At 58.6% G+C, this 18,041-nt stretch overlaps 1 protein-coding gene across 2 annotated transcripts in view; it reads right to left on the minus strand.

Annotated features, from left to right (window-relative positions):
- Positions 1 to 10,428: 10,428 nt before the first annotated feature.
- Positions 10,429 to 18,041, minus strand: part of Atxn10 (ataxin 10) — a 109,870-nt gene continuing 102,257 nt past the window's right edge. For both annotated transcript variants that reach the window (XM_042667359.1, XM_042667360.1), the window contains 2 exons: positions 11,120 to 11,307; positions 10,429 to 10,702 (listed from right to left, as the gene is read on the minus strand). In XM_042667359.1, the coding sequence (XP_042523293.1) occupies positions 10,700 to 10,702; positions 11,120 to 11,307 (191 nt within the window). In that variant the 3' untranslated portion in view covers positions 10,429 to 10,699. The remainder of the gene's footprint in view (positions 10,703 to 11,119; positions 11,308 to 18,041) is intronic.

An 18,041-nucleotide genomic window follows, 5' to 3' on the forward strand; every position in this document is an offset into this window, starting at 1 on the left:
GAGAGGAGGGAGGGAGAGGAGGGAGGGGATGAGGGAGAGGAGGGAGGGGGTGAGGGAGAGGAGGGAGGGGGTGAGGGAGAGGAGGGAGGGGGTGAGGGAGAGGAGGGAGGGGATGAGGGAGAGGAGGGAGGGAGAGGAGGGAGGGGATGAGGGAGAGGAGGGAGGGGGTGAGGGAGAGGAGGGAGGGGGTGAGGGAGAGGAGGGAGAGGAGGGAGGGAGAGGAGGGAGGGGATGAGGGAGAGGAGGGAGGGGGTGAGGGAGAGGAGGGAGAGGAGGGAGGGAGAGGAGGGAGGGAGAGGAGGGAGAGGAGGGAGGGGGTGAGGGAGAGGAGGGAGGGGGTGAGGGTGAGGAGGGAGGGGGGTGAGGGAGAGGAGGGAGGGGATGAGGGAGAGGAGGGAGGGGGTGAGGGAGAGGAGGGAGGGGATGAGGGAGAGGAGGGAGGGAGAGGAGGGAGGGGATGAGGGAGAGGAGGGAGGGGGTGAGGGAGAGGAGGGAGGGGGTGAGGGAGAGGAGGGAGGGGGTGAGGGAGAGGAGGGAGGGGGTGAGGGAGAGGAGGGAGGGGGTGAGGGAGAGGAGGGAGGGGATGAGGGAGAGGCGGGAGGGAGAGGAGGGAGGGGATGAGGGAGAGGAGGGAGGGGGGGAGGGAGAGGAGGGAGGGGATGAGGGAGAGGAGGGAGAGGAGGGAGGGAGAGGAGGGAGGGGATGAGGGAGAGGAGGGAGGGAGAGGAGGGAGGGGATGAGGGAGAGGAGGGAGGGGGTGAGGGAGAGGAGGGAGGGGGTGAGGGAGAGGAGGGAGGGGGTGAGGGAGAGGAGGGAGGGGGTGAGGGACATATCTAAGGAGGGCACTGGGCCCCGTGGCGCGCGGCTTGAGGGGGAGAGGGGAGTGGGGAAGGATGGGCGGGGCTGGGGGAGGCTTGGTGGGTCTGGGCGCTCTAGTTTAGAGAAAGAGGGGTGGGTGGGTGGGTGGAGCTGCAGCAGTGGGGCGTGGGGGTCGCTGGTGTGGATTCCCAGAGGGGGCATGGGAGAGAAAACCCAACAGTAGCTGGACACGGCCAAGGGGCAGAGGCTGGGGGAAGAGGACCAGGGGGCGCCCTGCAGGAGGTTGTGTAGCCAGCGTTGGGGTGGGGCCAGGCGAGCCAGGGAGGGCAGCCGGGACAGGATGGAAACGGAGGTGCGCGGGAGGGGGGGCAGGGGCGCCCAGCGGGAGCCGGTGGTGAGTGTCCAGTCCAGGCTGTGCCCCTGGTTAGCCCGGCTGGACCCGGGTCTCAGCCCCCTTGGCCTCCTAGCTCAGGGAGGACAGAGCCGCCCGGCCCTGGCACTCAGCCCCGGGCTGAGGAGAGCAGCAGAGCCCCGTCGGACGCACACAGCCCGGCCTCTTCCCGCCGGCCGGGCCGGGCCTCCCCCAGAGGGCAGTGCAGGCTCACCTCTGCTCAGCCCGGCTCCCAGCCGCTGCCCGCTGTGCTGCGGGACTCCGCATCCCTCCTTCCTGAGATGAGAATGCGTGCCAGCAGATGGCCATGCTGGGCGCTGTGTCACGCACTAAGCCGCCACGGACACGGTCACCCGAGGACCATGGACACCGTCACCCGCAGGAGAGTGGGGGGGGGCAGAAGGGCCGGGGGGAGCTGCTGGAAGGGTTGGGGGGGAGAGGACGGGTGCTGGGTGCTGCGATCCGAGTTGGAGGCCCAGCTGGTGCAGCCATCATCTGTAGATTCTCCATTCTGGGTACTGGCAACAGCTAGAAACCCTCGAAGTGCCAGCGAAGCACCGCCAAAAGAATCCCAACCCCCCCCCCCCCATGTGGGGCTCTGGGAGCAAAGTCTCCTGCAGCACCTCCGGGGTGTGGAATCTCTGGGTAACGCGAGGCCCTCCCTTCATCCACACTGGCGCTGTGAAAGCTGACGAGGTGAGGTTCCCTGCTCCTTCCAGTGGAATGTGGCCTCTGCAAGCATGAGTCATGCACGCAGCACCCAGGAAAATCCCGAGTCACCCCAATTACACCGCTATCGACGGCTGCATCTCCCTGCAACCCAACCCAATGAAACTGGAGTGGATGCCAGGCGGGCGGGGCCGGGAGGGCCGGGCTCCTGGCGAGGGCCACCTGCCTGGCAGTGGCGTCTGAGCCCATGCCAAGCCACAAGCCCTGTGTGGTCGCGGCGTGCAGAGGTGTTGGTTCCATTTCTCTGTCCCAGACACTGAGGCTCGGGAGGGGAGATGCCAGGAGGGGACCCCGGGGTTGGCGGCGATGCTCAGCCTCAGGCTGCGGTCTCGGTCACCAGGAGGGTGCCCGCTCAGGGGGACATCAGCTGCAGGCATCGCCTCGTCCACTTTGGCAAGTGGGGGGCCCTTCTCTCTGTCCCCAGGACCAAGGTCACGCAGCTGGCAAGGGGTCGGCTGGGCCTTCCCCGGGTGGTGGCTGCCCTTCGGCCCCCCGACTGAGGACCTTGCCCGCCCAGGTGGGCACTCTTGTGCCAGGGCCCGCTGGGCCTCCTGCCCTGATCCTGCCCGTGGTGCGCTGGCCTGGCTCCGCGAGGAGCTGCCGCTGCCCACCCACGAGCCGCCGGAGCTCCGCGCTCCTAATCAGGAAGATATGTTTCTGGAATAAAAACCACATCAGCATTTTCATTTTCAAGTTCAGACAAGGCTTCCCCCCCTCCCCCCCCCCCCCATTTTCCCTCCTCGCGGGCGGGCGAGGCTAATCCCTTGCTGACAAGGCTTCACGCCCAGCCGGGCGCGGGACTCCTCTCCCGCGGCCTCCTCTCCACATTTCAACAACGCCACAACCCGTAATTACCAACGCAACCAAACACAAAGATCCCCACACCGAGGTGAAGCCTGGCCTTGCCACAAGTCCCGGCAAAGCCAGGTGGAGGGGTGACTGCCCTCCCAGCGGACCCGGGCGGACGCTCCCCTTCCCAGGACATGCTGGCTGGGGGGGGGGGGGCAAGGGGCAAGGGATGCTGGGACTGGACCAAAGCTGAGTGGACTAGAACAGAAAACGGGGAGAGAAGAGAGGAGGGGTGCGGAGGTGACAGACAGCTGTAGCTCGGGGGAACCTCTTACAACCAAGCCCGGGAGTCCGGGAAGAGAGGTTTGCCTTTGCCATGGTGACAGTAAATATTAGCGCTCCCTCCCCCCTCTGCTTCAGAGCATGTTCAAATTAAAAGTCCCTGCTCTGATTACAGAGGAAGGGGAGGGAGGAGGGAGACGGAGGGACGCAGTACACACATTGGTGCTGGGCACCGGGTCAGAGCCCCAAAGCTGAGTCAGAATCGCCCAGGTGAGGAAAAGGTGAGGGGTGGCTGGTGTTGAAAGGGAGAGGCTGGGCGTCTGTGGGTCTCAGAGTCCTCAAACCTGACAGGAGGCTGCTCCAGGCATCGCTGGATGCTTGTCACCGGGCCTTGCCCACAGGGGCTGACAGCTCCACATTGCCCCCCCCCCCAGGCCCCCTGGTGGGGGTAGGGCACACTGCCACGCGGAAGCCATGGTTAAGGTAACTGGGTATGCGGTCCTTCAGCAGTGTTCTGTATGGAGGAGGGAGAGGGAAATGGAAGCAAAGGAGGGATGGGAGGGCGGGAGAGATGGAAGAATGGCACCAGAGATGCAGATGGCCGGGAGGCAGCCACTGCATAAGTTGCCTTGGGGAGGAAGCCACTTAAGGATTGTGGGGAGAGGCTCGCTCACCGGCTGCCAGGCGAGGGGTGTGTGTGTGTGTGTGTGTGTGCATGTGCGCACGCATGTGCCAGTGAAGGGACGAGGTGGAGCGTTTCCTGCTGGTAAGATCAATCACAAGTCCAACGTCAAACTGAATCTTCTATTTGTTTCGTGTCCATTTCAACAGTTCAGCTCTTTCACGAAAATGTCAATCGTAGGGGTTGAGTTGCTCATGCCTGAGCTTCCCCCCTCCCCCATTTCCTCTCAACAACTGCAGGAACTGTAGGGATGTCACACTGTTCACTGCTGTCATCCATGACTTTATGGCTCATTTTCCTGAGCAATCTAGTTGGAGACTTACCAGCTGTATTGCTGCAAAGAACTTCATTCTCTCCATCTTGGTCTGATTGTTTCTGATTTCTGCTTTTGTTGAACCCTTTTTCTTCCTTTTACTTCATTTGCTCCTTTTTATCAAGGGGTTTTATGTACTATTTCCTTAAGCACAGCTGTTTCTCAAAGTGTTCATGTATCACTTTCCTTATTTAGATAAACACTTTTCCAGTGTGCTTTGTTTCTTTGACCTGCATAGGTAAAAAACCTGCTGGCTTTAAAATTTCTGAATACACCTCCCCATTAATTCCATTGTGGACAGAATTTATTTCTGCATGTGAAATTACTTATTCTGTATCATTTCAAGCATAAAAAAGTGTATAGTTCAGAGTGAAGTAAAACAATACATATTCTGGAAGAAAAAATAAACTAAGCACACGGATCTTCAAGATGGCTCCTGGCGGGTCCTCCTTTGTCTCCATGTTTTGTTATGAGAGTGTGCAAGTGCCACCTGGGGCGGTGTCCACCTCTCCACACTCCCAGGACACTGCAAAGCGCAGGCCGGAGGGCGGATGAGGGGTCGCAGGTGTCCAAGTCTGGGAGTTTTAAGATGCGTGAGGCTTGCTGGGAGGGAAGAGCTGTGCCAGTTACCAGTGGGGTGGAGAAAAGGGGTACACCGGTGGAGAAACGAGCCCCTGCTCACAGCCCTAATGGAGAGGGTAGGGCTGGGTATCGAGGGTGCATGTGGTCAAAGTGGTTTATCTGCACGCGTGAAAATACGAGACTTGCTGACCTTTTTAGGAAAAGGGGAGGGGCCTGTAATTCTAGCTGCTCAGGAGGCGGGGTATTGCTGAGATCTGAGGACTGCAGTTCAAAGCCAGTCCAGGCAGGAATGTCAGAGGTTTTCGTCAGAGGTTTTCAATGAACTACCCAAAAGCCAGAAGTAGAGCTATGCTCAAGCAATAGAGTTCTAACCCCGGGGGTGGGGGTGGGAAGCTCAGAATCAGTGCATAGGCCCTGAGTTCAAAGCCCATGACTGGCACTCGTGCACGCGCGTGTGCGCGCACATGCACACACACACACACACACACACGGGGCAGGGGGAGAGGAGTAACCGGGAGTAATAGAGGGTGGGTGTGGTGGCGTACACTGTATGCATGTGCAGAAATGTCACAGTGAACTCCTTCCATTGTACAGCTATGTATGATAGTAAAGTCAGTTCAAAACGCAACGACCCGTGTGGTCTGAGAGTGCTGATGGTGCGCACAGGGTGACGGCCGGTCGTACAGCCACTCTTTGGACGGCTCGAGTGGACACCTCCACCCAGCCTGGCCCGGCCCGGCCTGCTCCTCACGGGCCCAGCGTCACTGCAGGCTCCTGACCCTTCTCAGGTGAGCGGCCGCTCCTCCCCCCCCCCCCCCCCCCCCACCTGCGCTGAGCCAGCTGTCCCGCACGGCCACATGGCCCAAGCGCTTAGACCGTGTGTTGAAAAAGGTGTTTGCAACAGGTCATGAAGAGCAGTGGCGGGCTACTCAGGAGGCTGAGCTCTGAGGATCACAGTTCAAAGCCAGCCTGGGCAGGAAAGTCTGTGACATCTCTGATGAACCACTAAAAAGCTGGAAATAGACTTGTAGTTCAAGTGGTAGAGTACTTGAGCAAAAGAGCAAAAGAGCTCAGAGACAGCACCCAGGTCCTGGGTTCAAGCCCAGGGACTGCCCCCCTCCCCTGCAAAAAGTGGATGCTGCCCACGCGGAGCCGAGCCCGCGCTCTGCTGAGTGCACAGCCATGGATTCTCCCAGGTTCCTGGTCTCCCGCTCCTGCCCTCTGCAGGAGCCCCAGCAGCTGGCTGCCATTTGCTGGTGTCTTCTGAGAGCGAGGCAGCATATTTAAATGGAGGACTTAACGGTGAGACTTAATCGGCCTTCACTCCTGTTTGGTTAAGTTGTTGCTCCGATGCTGAGCTCACCGGTGAGATGGAACTCTAGTTTTCCTCCTTCTGCTCAGCAGGCTGCAGGCCCTGCTGTTCTAGGACACACTCCAGCTCCACAGGTGGGCGAGAGGCACCTGACCCCTCCCAGACCGCCCCCAGGGGAGCCTCCTGGCAGTGGCAAACCATTAGGCAGCTCCCAGAGCTGTTTCTCTTGGCTAGAGCCCATCCACATTGGCTCCCAGCCTGGATGCCCTTCCAGCCCGCACCTACTTGCAAGCTGGGGCTTGGGCTCCTCCAGGAAGCCTTTCCTGAACACCTCCTCCAGGAAGCCTCTCCTGAATACCCTGGGCTCTCTTGGCACTTTGGGCCCTGTTGGCATCTTTACTGATCTGAACTTCAGCAAGGCTAGAATACCATGAGCTGGCTTGCTAGGGCTGACCTAACAAGACAGCACAGTGGTGGCTCCAGGCATGTCTCCCAGTTCTGGGGGATGGACATCTGAGGCCCAGGTGTGGGCAGGCATCTCTCCTGGGCCAGTGGCTGGGTGCCCTCCCGCTCCTCCCTCCCCTGGCCACCCCACCGCCCTGGATCTCAGATTTCCTGGGAGGACCCCAGTCACCTGGGTGAGGAGCATCTAACTGCCAGTCATGGCACCCCGAGGGAGTAGGGGACCCAAACGTACAGCTGGAGGGGTAGAACCCAGTCCTCACCCCATTGGGCTGCCAGCCCCGGTCAAGGGCCCTGGGCTTGAATGAGCAGTCAGTACTGGATCCTCCCTGGTGATGGGGGGGCAGCCACTTCCGCGCCCCTTCCCCCTGCCGCCACACTGGAGCCCCACGCAGGATGTGCTACCCGAAGCTGCTCGCTCGACACTTCGGGATCCTTACAGGATCACACTGCGATGGCCCACCGTGTCTGTGAGCTTGACGGAGTGCCTTTGGCTGTCTGGGCAGGTGTTGGTGAGGAGATGTGCATGGGAACTGGCAGAGTAGCGTGCACCCAATGTGGGTGGCCTTGTGGTGGTTCCCCTGGTTGGGGGGGGGGCTCCTGCCGGCTGCCTGGAGCCTTTTCCACCTCCAGATTACACTGGAGCACCGGCTCCTCCTAGATGGGGGCTCCCTCCCCCCCTCCATCTCCTGGCAGCTCACTCCTTATGGGATCCGCCAGTCGCTGGCAAGGCAAGGTCTTCTGTGGTTAATCAGGGTGAGATTCCCATGGACTTTCCTGCCCCGGCTGGCTTCGAACCCCTCCTGAGTAGCTAGGATTACAGGTGTGAGCCAGTGGTGCCTGTCTTTCTTAAGAACTTAAGTGTTTGTAAGACCTTCAGGGAGAATGGCCGTCTGGAGGGTGCTTCTCTCCTGGCCGCTGGGCACCAGCCCCCTGGCGCACGCACGTCAGTCTCCTGCTCCTGTTCCTGCTCTTTCCTTTCCTCCTCCACCTCTCGGGTTCAGGTCTGCAGCCTCCTACTGCTCAGACGGCTTGGGCACTGCCACCTTTTTCTTCCAAGTGATGATCTTCCTCTAACAAACTTCTCTATGTGCTGCTTTCCTTAGCACTTGATGATGTGCTCTAATTTCCTTTTCTTCCTTTGACCCAAGTTATTAAGATTTCTGTAAGCACGGATCTCCCTAGCTCTTTGATACTGATATGTACCTTAGTTTGACCATGGCCAGAAAACACGTGTATGACTTGACTTTAATCCTCTGATTAGGGGGTGGAGGGGCTGGGAAGGTGGCTCAGGGGTCAAGTGCTGGCCTACCATGCGTGAAGCCTTGGGTTCGATTCCTCAGTACCACATACACACAAAAAGCCAGAAGTGGCGCTGTGGTTCAAGGGGTAGCAGTGATAGCCTTGAGCAAAAGCAGCTCAGGGACAGCGTCCAGGCTGTGAGTTCAGGCCCCGGGACTAGCAAAAGAGAATTATTATTACAAAATTTTGACTTGGGACACAGAGCAATGAGCAATTTTGGTTAAGTGGAAACAGGGCCTGAACACAGGACCTGGTGGGTTTTTACCCTCCCTCCCCCCCTTCGGTCCCATGGATTCTGCCTCCACACACTGGCCTGTCCCTGCTCTGCCCCCGTCTCTGGCTTACGTTCACATGGGAGACCTCCCAGACTGCGCTCCGTCCTTTCACCCCAAGACGCTTCCACACCGGCAGAGCACCCCTGGCCCTCAGCACTGCACAGCGAGCAGGTCCTGGCCACAGCTACAGGCTCAGGCACTTGGAAGGCAGAGGAAGGGCGACTGCAGTCCAAGGCCAGCTGGGGCCACAGTGCAAGACTCCATCTAAACACCAAATGGCTTCGTGTGCCCTCAAGCATGAGGTCCTGAGCTCCAGCCCCAGCACCGACAAGAGCAAAGAGGGAGCTGGTTAAAGATTCAGATACACTGTAGAAGATAAGCCAAAATTCTATTGGTAAAATGGCACACAGTACTTTACCTAAAACCCCAAGTAAGTTGTACAAAAATGCATGAGAGGAAAACAGCCATATTGTAGGCTGACATTTTGCAGATGGAGCTTCTGACTTTGCATGTGCAGGCCGACACAGCTGAAATGATCAGAACCTTGGACAGCACCAAGGCCCGCTGTCCCTCACATGAGTTACCAGGCCTTGCATTTAAGACCTGTTCTAGCTCTACTGTTTCACAGGTAAAGGGCTTCCTTCACAGGGAGGACTACGTGCAAACATTTAGAGCTTTCTTCCTGGCGTCTAGGATGAAAGTCAAAGGACAGTGAAAACCCACATCCCACCTTTCCAAACGACACACTTGGTGGTTCTGTGCGGAGCCAGGAGGCACACAGACAGACCCGCTGCACAGCCCTGGGGCTGTGCAAACCCATGGCTCTCAAGTCTTGCCCATTGTTGAACCAGCACAAAAGAGCCATTCTGCCGACACTGGGATTCATTTCCAAGCACAAGCTTTTCTTCTGCGCCTGCCACAATGAGGCAGGCTAAAGGCTTTGCCAGTTTGCTCTTGGAAACAATACGCTCAACAAAACTCGCTGGGACCATTCTGGCTCTTTACAAATTTTGCAAGGCTGGCCTGCTTTCTTCCCTTCTAAAGGCTGACTGAGGGGCGGTTTAATCCTCTGCAGCATGTAAAACACGGCTCTCGACGCCGCAGGCCCACTGCGGACACAGCGGGCTGTGTGTCCAGGCTCTCGACGCCCTGGGGAACCAGAGGGAGCCACAATGCAGCCATCAGCGTGTTTCCACCGCACGGGCCCCACTTCCCCGCCGGGACACACAGCCACGCCCAGGCCCCTCTCACAAGGACTTACTTGTGTTTGTTATTACACGGCGCACAGCGACATGTCTGACTCCAATGGTGTGCACACATCCATTGAGGGGAAGAAAGAATGCCCACTGCAGACTCCTTCCAAGGAGAAAGGGACCCTGCTGTTTGCTTTTGGGCAGTCCTCGATGGAGAGGACAGGGTTTAACTCTTTGTGCCCCAGAAGGGAACGTCTTCTACGTGCATTTTAATGTAACAATGACTTCTCTACAGACCAAACTTCACAAGGCAGTCACACACAGACTGACCACGGGGGCAGCACCTGGTGTTTCTTTCGCTACAGCCTACCGGAGATGACCCATGCAAAGCCGCTGCCCCACCCCCACAGCTCACCTGATGCTATTCTTGAAGCACTACAAATGGCGACAAAGAAACTCAGAAGCACTGCATTTTGGAGTAATCATTTTTTGTGGGTGTGTACTAGTCCTGGGGCTTGAACTCAGGGCCTGGGCTCTGTCCCTGAGCTTTTGTGCTCAAGGCTAGCACTCTACTGCTTGAGCCACACTCAACTTCCAGCATTTTGTTAATCAACTGGAGATCAGAGTCTCATGGACTTTGCTGCCCAGGCTGGCTTCAAACTGTCATCTTCAGATCTCAGTCCCCCAAGTGGCAAGGTTTACAGCTGTGAGTCACTATTTTTGTAAAATGTTTGGTTGCGGTTTCACTGGTTTTTATTTTGGAAGGTTCAGTGGCATGAACTCTATGGGCATTTTAGTCTAGAACATGGTTGTCCAAGAAGATAGATGTGCTAAGCACTCCGTGCATGATTTATTAATGATCTGAAGGTTGGAGTTGTGTGCCCAGTCCAGTGCCATCTCTGACACAGTAAAACTGCATCTGCAGCTGCAGCAGAGCTGGGAGATGGGGCTGTTCCGCCGACCAAGATTCAAGGGCCCTTCACTGCCTTGCCACCACACCCGGTCCCAGAGAACCCTTCCTCCCTCTGCTGGAAGGCAGGCCCCCGAGCCCTCTCACCCATTCCCAGTCCCTGCTACATTCTAGAGCCGGGCTCAGTGACAACAAAGTGCCTAAGAAGGAGGCTCTCGAATTAATTACCTGGAAATGAGTCTTGTCAATGTTCCGGCAAAGAGAAGGGAGAAAGGGATTGTGAGAATCAATCAAAGTGAGAAAGGGCTTTCACAGTCCCCAGAGTTCAGAAACCTTGCTGAGCAGAGGGGACTCAAAGGAGTGGAGCTCACAGAATCCAGGCAACTGTTCCTGTCTTTGCCAAACAGGGGCTGTGCCCTCAGAGACGTTTATTATTTGCTGCACAGTGAATACAATGATTAGCACAGAAGCACACATCTACGGCAGGCGGGGGAAGCGGGGACACCCTTGCGGAGGAAGGGGAACGCGGGGACTTGTACCTACGACACTCAGTCCCAAATCCGTACTTCTACTTCAAACACGGCACGTTTGCGTACTAGACCATGAAACATCCACAAGCCAGGTTCTGAAACTTCACGTGCCTGGACAGAGAGGCCACTCACTGAGGAGAAAACAGAAACAGAACCACAGATCGCATTACAAATGGGAATCTGTGCACACCATCAGATGCAGGGAAGCAAGCGCAGAGCTCCAGCGGCGTCTGGGCACTGGGGAGCGCGCATCATGCCGGGCATCGGTTCTTTTAACCGTGGAGCACATTAGCTACCTTGTAAAGAGAACATGATTTCCTTCAGGAACTTGGTTTTGGACTACACAAACATTTTGCAACTTTTCCCCCTTTTTGTCCAGCAGGGGTTTGAAATTTTAACTTGCAAGCAAGCGAACAGTAGCATAAATAAAGCCTGCACAGGAAGTCGCCTGCAGTCCTCCACTCGGTGCTGTAACCGTGGTAGCCATGCAGCGGGACGCGTCCTCCTGGACCTGCAGGGCTGGGGAGGACAGCCCTCGGGACACTTACCGGTGGGGGGGCGTCACCAGTAGACTTCAGAATCAGCTTCCCCCCCTGCTTTTCCACTTCAAACCCCATTTTCTTCAGTAGGGACGTGTCGGCGAGGCCCTGGTCCTCCATCTTGGCAATCAGATCCTGGTTGCGGCTGTTGTCTTCGGTGAGGTTTCGGACAGCATACACCACCCACTGCATCAGAACTGAGCCAGGGTGAAGGAACTGACAACGTGCGATTACACAAGACAGAGAGGAGCAGCCGGAGCACCGCCCATCAGTGATTGCGGATGATGCATGCTATGAACACGCACCGGAGTGGAAAGCGCTCTACATACGGTCTCTGGGAGCTCAGGAGCAGAGAGACCAGGGGCCGAGGCTCATGACACGAGGCTGCACTGGGTTAGTTATATCGAGAACCAGGGAAAGACCCCAGAGAGGTGAGATCAGGCTGGGGCAGGAGAGCTTCCTTCTTGACTTAGCCCAGTCCCAGCAGGACCGGCTCCTGCGAGGCCCACACGCATTCCCCTTGTCCAGTGCTACAGACAAAGCCCGCACCTGCCCTGCTTCTAGTACCCTTGCTGCTCTCCCTCCTGCGCACTGAGAGTCCTGTACACCGGCCCCAACCAGCGGGGTGTCTGTCGGGGCAGGTGGGCTGGGCTGTGGAGGACAGCATGGTGTCTGTAGGGGCGGGGCAGGCGGGCTGGGCTGTGGAGGACAGTGGGGTGTCTGTAGGGGTGGGGTGGGCTGTGGAGGACAGCGGGGTGTCTGTAGGGGTGGGGTGGGCTGTGGAGGATAGCGGGGTGTCTGTAGGGGTGGGGCAGGTGGGCTGGGCTGTGGAGGACAGCAGGGTGTCTGTAGGGGTGGGGCGGGCGGGCTGGGCTGTGGAGGACAGCGGGGTGTCTGTAGGGGTGGGGGAGGCGGGCTGGGCTGTGGAGGACAGCGGGGTGTCTGTAGGGGTGAGGTAGGGCAGGCGGGCTGGGCTGTGGAGGACAGCGGGGTGTCTGTAGGGGTGTCTGTAGGGGTGGGGCAGGTGGGCTGGGCTGTGGAGGACAGCAGGGTGTCTGTAGGGGTGTCTGTAGGGGTGGGGCAGGTGGGCTGGGCTGTGGAGGACAGCGGGGTGTCTGTAGGGGTGGGGCTGGGCTGGGCTGTGGAGGACAGCGGGGTGTCTGTAGGGGTGGGGCAGGCGGGCTGGGCTGTGGAGGACAGCGGGGTGTCTGTAGGGGTGGGGTGGGCTGTGGAGGACAGCGGGGTGTCTGTAGGGGTGGGGCTGGGCTGGGCTGTGGAGGACAGCGGGGTGTCTGTAGGGGTGGGGCTGGGCTGGGCTGTGGAGGACAGCGGGGTGTCTGTAGGGGTGTCTGTAGGGGTAGGGCAGGTGGGCTGGGCTGTGGAGGACAGCGGGGTGTCTGTAGGGGTGGGGCAGGCGGGCTGGGCTGTGGAGGACAGCGGGGTGTCTGTAGGGGTGTCTGTAGGGGTGGGGCAGGTGGGCTGGGCTGTGGAGGACAGCGGGGTGTCTGTAGGGGTGGGGCTGGGCTGGGCTGTGGAGGACAGCGCGGTGTCTGGCAGGGCTGGGCTGGGCTGCGGAGGACAGCGCGGTGTCTGGCAGGGCAGGCGGGCTGTGGAGGACAGGCCTACACTGGGGTTCAGGGAAGATGACAGAGAACCCAAGCTGGAATAAACACTTCCCTAAAGACAGAGACCTCCCTGCCACGACCGATACAGGCGAGTCCTTTTCCTCAGAGTTCCCACACTCCGCTCAGTATCCCAACTCCAGAACTGGGCACTTGGCTCCTCCAAAGGTGTCGGACCCCTTGGCCAGTCAGCCTCTGCGCCTGCACTGGAGCGTGGCTGGCTCTGAGGTTCCTACCCTCCCCACTTCCGCCCCCCCCAAAACAATGGCACAGCTCCCACACCTCACCCGAGCAGCCAGAGGTGTCATGGAGCTGCTGGCTCTGCCTCTGCTCTGACTGGTTCACAGAAAATAATAAAAACAGAACTTGCTCCCTACAGGCTGCAGACAGCGAAAGCGGAGGAGCTGCAGGTTCAGCTTTGTTTGGCTGTACTGGGGCTCGAACTCAGGATCTAACGCTTGCTGGCCAAGTTCTCCACCATTTGAGTCTTTCAGTCCATCTCTCAGGCCAGATCTTTTTTTTTTTTTTTTTGTAAACCACAACCCACTAAATGAATGAGAACGTTTTTTGGTAGTATGGGAGTGTGAACTAAGGGCCTCACGCTCACTAGGCTGACGTGAACTAAGGGCCTCACGCTCACTAGGCTGACGTGAACTAAGGGCCTCACGCTCACTAGGCTGATGGGAACTAAGGGCCTCATGCTCACTAGGCTGACGGGACACTCAGGGCCTCATGCTCACTAGGCTGATGGGAACTAAGGGCCTCATGCTCACTAGGCTGACAGGACACTCAGGGCCTCATGCTCACTAGGCTGATGACACTCCAGATCTTGATCTTGGCCTTGAACCAGGATCCTCCCACCACTGCACGCTGTTCCCAGACCGTCATGCCCGGGTCTGCTTCTGATCACTGCGTTACCAGCGGCTGGGCCAGCTCCCAGCACAGGGCTGGGCTCGCGTCTGTGGGCCTGGGGCCTGCACACAGCCTGGCACAGACAAGAGGCCCCGCTGGCACTGCTGAGTGGCCCGCCCGCTGGTCTTGGAGGGTTTCTTGCTGAAACCACCGTGGTGTGGGTGTAGGGTTCCAGAGGCACAGCGCAGGCCTGGCCCCACCTGGGGTGTGGGTCCGTCCTTGGCTGCGCCTGACGGGGCCCAGCCGACCTCTGTCAAGCCTCCCCCTCCTTTATGAGGCTTTTTCTTCCCCGAGGCCGAATCGCTACACCCCATAAAGCCTACGTTCAGGTCTCCCTCGCTCCTCACTCCCTGAACCTCTACTTGGTGCCAGCACAAAAACAAAAACAACTCCCGGTGTCCGACACTTCCAGCACCAGTGCATTTCTGAAAAGCCAAATTATGTGTGGCAGCTGCTTTCGCACCAGGACAACACAATCATCACACGATTCATGTTCTCGCCGTGGAGGAGGGAACGGAAGCTGGTGAGAACCGTCTGGAAGAGACCGCCGCTGAGGCTGGGCTCGGTGGGCGCCTGGTTCTGCACAAGACTCCAGAACCAGAACGACTTCTACTTCCTGAAAGGCCCTGGCTGTCCACACAGAGGTAACCGAAAGCCAACAGACTCCCACAACCCGCGGAGAGCGCCCGGAGCCCACGCCAGCGGCGGTGCCACCGCACTCCCTGGAGGGAGCATCTTCCCGCCCTGCGGCCACGCCCGCCCGCCAGGCCTCGGCCACCAGGCTCGGCAGCACGGCCGGCAGCACGGCCCTTACCCTCTGTCCGCCTGGCAGCACAAGGCATTCTCCGCAGCACGACTGACAACTGGCACCATGCACGCAGTCCTGCGTCTGAACCCCAGCCAGAGCTGCAGCACCTGCTACAGGCTCCCGTCCGGGAGTCCCCTCGCTAACCGTGCTCACCACTCTCCGCGCGCCTGTGTGCTCCTCACGGGCGGGTGGAACCAGCCCACCGCCCAGGGCCAAGCTCAACCCCCGACTGCTGCAACTCTGCACTCTAGCTTCCTACCTGCCCACCTGCCCTCTGTCCTACAGCGTGGGAAATGTGGGAGGGATGTGGAAGGCCAGGGTGCTACCACAAGGGGCGTGAGCCACACCCGCAGGCTGCTCTGCCCCTGTGGTGGACGCACCTGGCCAGGCAGCGGATGGCGGGAGAGGGCAGGCGCCCCCACGGTGCAGCTCCAGCCCGGGTGCGCACGGGAAGGCGGCTGCGGTCCCCAAGGCCCACGCTGCCAGCGGCTGCGGCCCCCTGGCCCACACTGCCGGCGGCTGCGGCCCCCCTGGCCCACGCGGCCGGCGGGGAGCTCTGTTGGCACGTCCTGACGGTTACTGTCAGCTCCCCCCGACGTGCTCAGCAGCTCACACCTCTGAAGCGAGGCGCACACAGGGGACTCGAGCGGCAGGGTGGAGAGGAGGGGCTGTGCACTGGCCAAAGCCCGCCACCGCAGCCTCACCCTCCCACGCCAGCAAGCCCTGGACCCAAGACACACACGCGACAGGCAGGCATCCCGACGTCTCCCCAAATGTATCCAATAGCAGCGGTGCGCCCGCCCGCGCCAGTGCCGTCACTCACGCGTGTGCCTGACACTCACTCACGTTCTCCCCAAGGAGAACCCAACAAGGAGCCCCTCCAGCCCGCGGGCAGACAGGAAGAGTGCCCGTTGCCCTGTGCGAGCACCAACAGCTGGGGTGCGACCCCCCCCCCCCCGGAACAAACACTGCTCAGGGTCCTCTGGCTTGCTCTCATTTCAAACATCGAGACGGGCACACTGTCCAGAGTTTAAGTATAAAATTCAGTTTTTACAGTTGTTAATATACATACATGTGCGCGCGCGCACACACACATGCACACACACACGCATGCGCGCGCGCACACACACACATGCGCGCGCGCACACACACACACACACACACACACACACACACAAAGGTTTTTTGCCTTTACTCGGTGTTCAGGCCCTATTTCTTTCTTTTTACTCTTTATTTGTGGTAAGGAAGTTCCCGCCCAAGACCAATATGGTTCAGATCACTGTGGTGCCCCACGCACTTGGGAATTCCACTGGTGTCTGGAGTCCAGGCTGGCCTCAAACTTGCGATCTTCCTGCCTTAGCTTCCTGAGTGGGAGAGCTTATGTTAACCTTTGAACTGATATGTAAGAACAAACAATTGGTACAAACTTGTGAAGCATGCACCCCGTGGCTCACACTGCATGAGGCTGGATGCGGGCGAACGCCTCCTGGTCTCCCACCCTGAGTGCACCTCCACCTCCATCTCCCCATGGGCACATCACAGGGCTTCTCGCTCCACCCCTCTGGCTCTACCTCCGCCACTCCATACCCAGGCACCCAAGAGCAAAAGCAAAGAGCAAGAAAAGGTACCTTTCCACCAAGTGTGGGTTGAAAAGAGAAGCTCTGGGAAGTGCGGCCCTCCAGACCTGGTGCCGGCTCTGGAGTATGTATGGGCTCCGTGCGGGCTGAGAGGCTGGGCTGCCAGTGCAGACCGAGCACTCTCCAGGGCCACAGGGAGATTAAAGGCACTTCCAGTGATGTGCACACTGCCCTCTTGTTCCCTCTGAAGAGACAGGGAGCAAGAAAGAGCTGGGGAGGAAACTAAACATCTTCAGACGTCTCTAATCCTCCCAGCACTCGAGGAGCTGGACTGTATGCTTAGCTTTGCTCTTGCAGGTTGCCATAGCTACCACAAATAGAAGCCGCCTCAAAAGCCGGCGACCAGCGCAGAGCAGCCCGGGCTCGGGCTGCCCCTCCACAGCCGAGCGCTGGGGGCCACGACCTGGGTCCCGGGGGCTATGGTGGCAGTGAGCACTGTGCTCCACGCAGCAGAGTCAAGCTGGGACAGGGTGCGGGCGGTGGGGCACAGGGTGTGGACAAAGAGGCCCACCAGCCTGTGGCCTTGTGAGTAGCAGTTAGATGACAAGGGTGCAGGACAGAAAAAAACCCAAAGCAACTTCACTAGCCAGCAAAAGAGAGAAGTCCATTTTCAAATACAACCACACTGGGCGGCTCATGCCTGTGATCCCAGCTGCTAGGAAGACAGAAATAGGGAACCATGCTTCAAGGCCAGCCCAGGTGAAAGGTAATGATCATTATGATCAATCATCTGGGTGTAGTGATGCGCACTCGTCAGCCCTACCAGCAGGGCCAGGCTGGTCTGGACCAAACCAAGAACAAATGAAAAATAACTCAAGCAAAAGGGTCCGGGGCATGGCTCAAGGGGCGTGGCAGAAACGCGCAGCCTCCCCAGCAGAAGCCTTCAATTCCAGCCCCGGTAACGCTCCAGAGGAAAATAAAAGTCCCATCAAGTGAGTGAAGTGTCAGTGGAGCCACTGCTGCTGGGGCTCATACGTGGAGTCCCACCTCCTCAGGAGGCTGAGACTGGAGGATCACAGTCCAAAGCAAAGCCACGATATGCCATCTCCCAGTGACCAAACAGACAAGCTGTACTGGAGGCATTACTGAAGTAGTAGAGCACCAACTGTGAGAGAAAGAAGTGAGAAGCCCTGAGTTCAAGCCCTGGTCACGATATGTGCGCGTGCGCGCGTGCACACGCGCACACACACACACACACACACACACGAAACCATCACAAAGTTGAGAGAGCGCTCACCTGGCCTCAGGCACACATTCCCACCTAGTCATCAAGACCAGCAGCAAAGACAGCCCTGGAGAGCACAGGCCCAGGATGCTACCTGAAACAGCGAAGGCTGCTAAGAACAAGAAGCAGGTTCTAACCATTCCACAGCTTCCTCCCCCTCCTTCCGTTCCTTGCGATTCAAGGCCTCACCCCAAGGCGCTCTCATCGAGCCATGCCTCCAGACCTATTTGCTCTGGCTATCTTGAGATCAGGTCTGGAACACTCCTCTCCAACAGTTGGCAACACAGAGGGATGTTAGGCAGATACCACTCTGTCTAGCTTTTAATTGGTTGACATGGGGTCTCATGAATATTTTGTCCAGGGTGGTCTTGAGCTATGAATCCTCCCAATTTCAGCCACTCAAGTAGCTAGGGTAATGGGTGTGAGCCACCATGCCCTGTTGCATATAGTTTTTCGTGTATTTTAGCGGCAGGGTAAGAGCGGTACTCACTGAAGTGTCCACAGGTGCAGTCTCCTGAGCCTGCTTCCCAGCGCAGAGCAGAGCGGCGGGGCGCAGCGTTGGAGAAGCAGAGCCAGCTGCTGTGCCAACCTCTGCCAGCCTCTCCCTGAGCACAGAAGCCACCAATACATACTGCTGAATGAACACATAAATGGGGGCTGGGCACGGTTACGCATGACTGTACCCCCAACTACTAGGGAGAAATGCAAGTCTGAGGCCAGCCCAGAT

The sequence above is a fragment of the Dipodomys spectabilis genome, unplaced genomic scaffold, assembly GCF_019054845.1.
Source record: "Dipodomys spectabilis isolate Male_0828 unplaced genomic scaffold, ASM1905484v1 ptg000392l, whole genome shotgun sequence".
Classification (NCBI taxonomy): Eukaryota; Metazoa; Chordata; class Mammalia; order Rodentia; family Heteromyidae; genus Dipodomys; species Dipodomys spectabilis.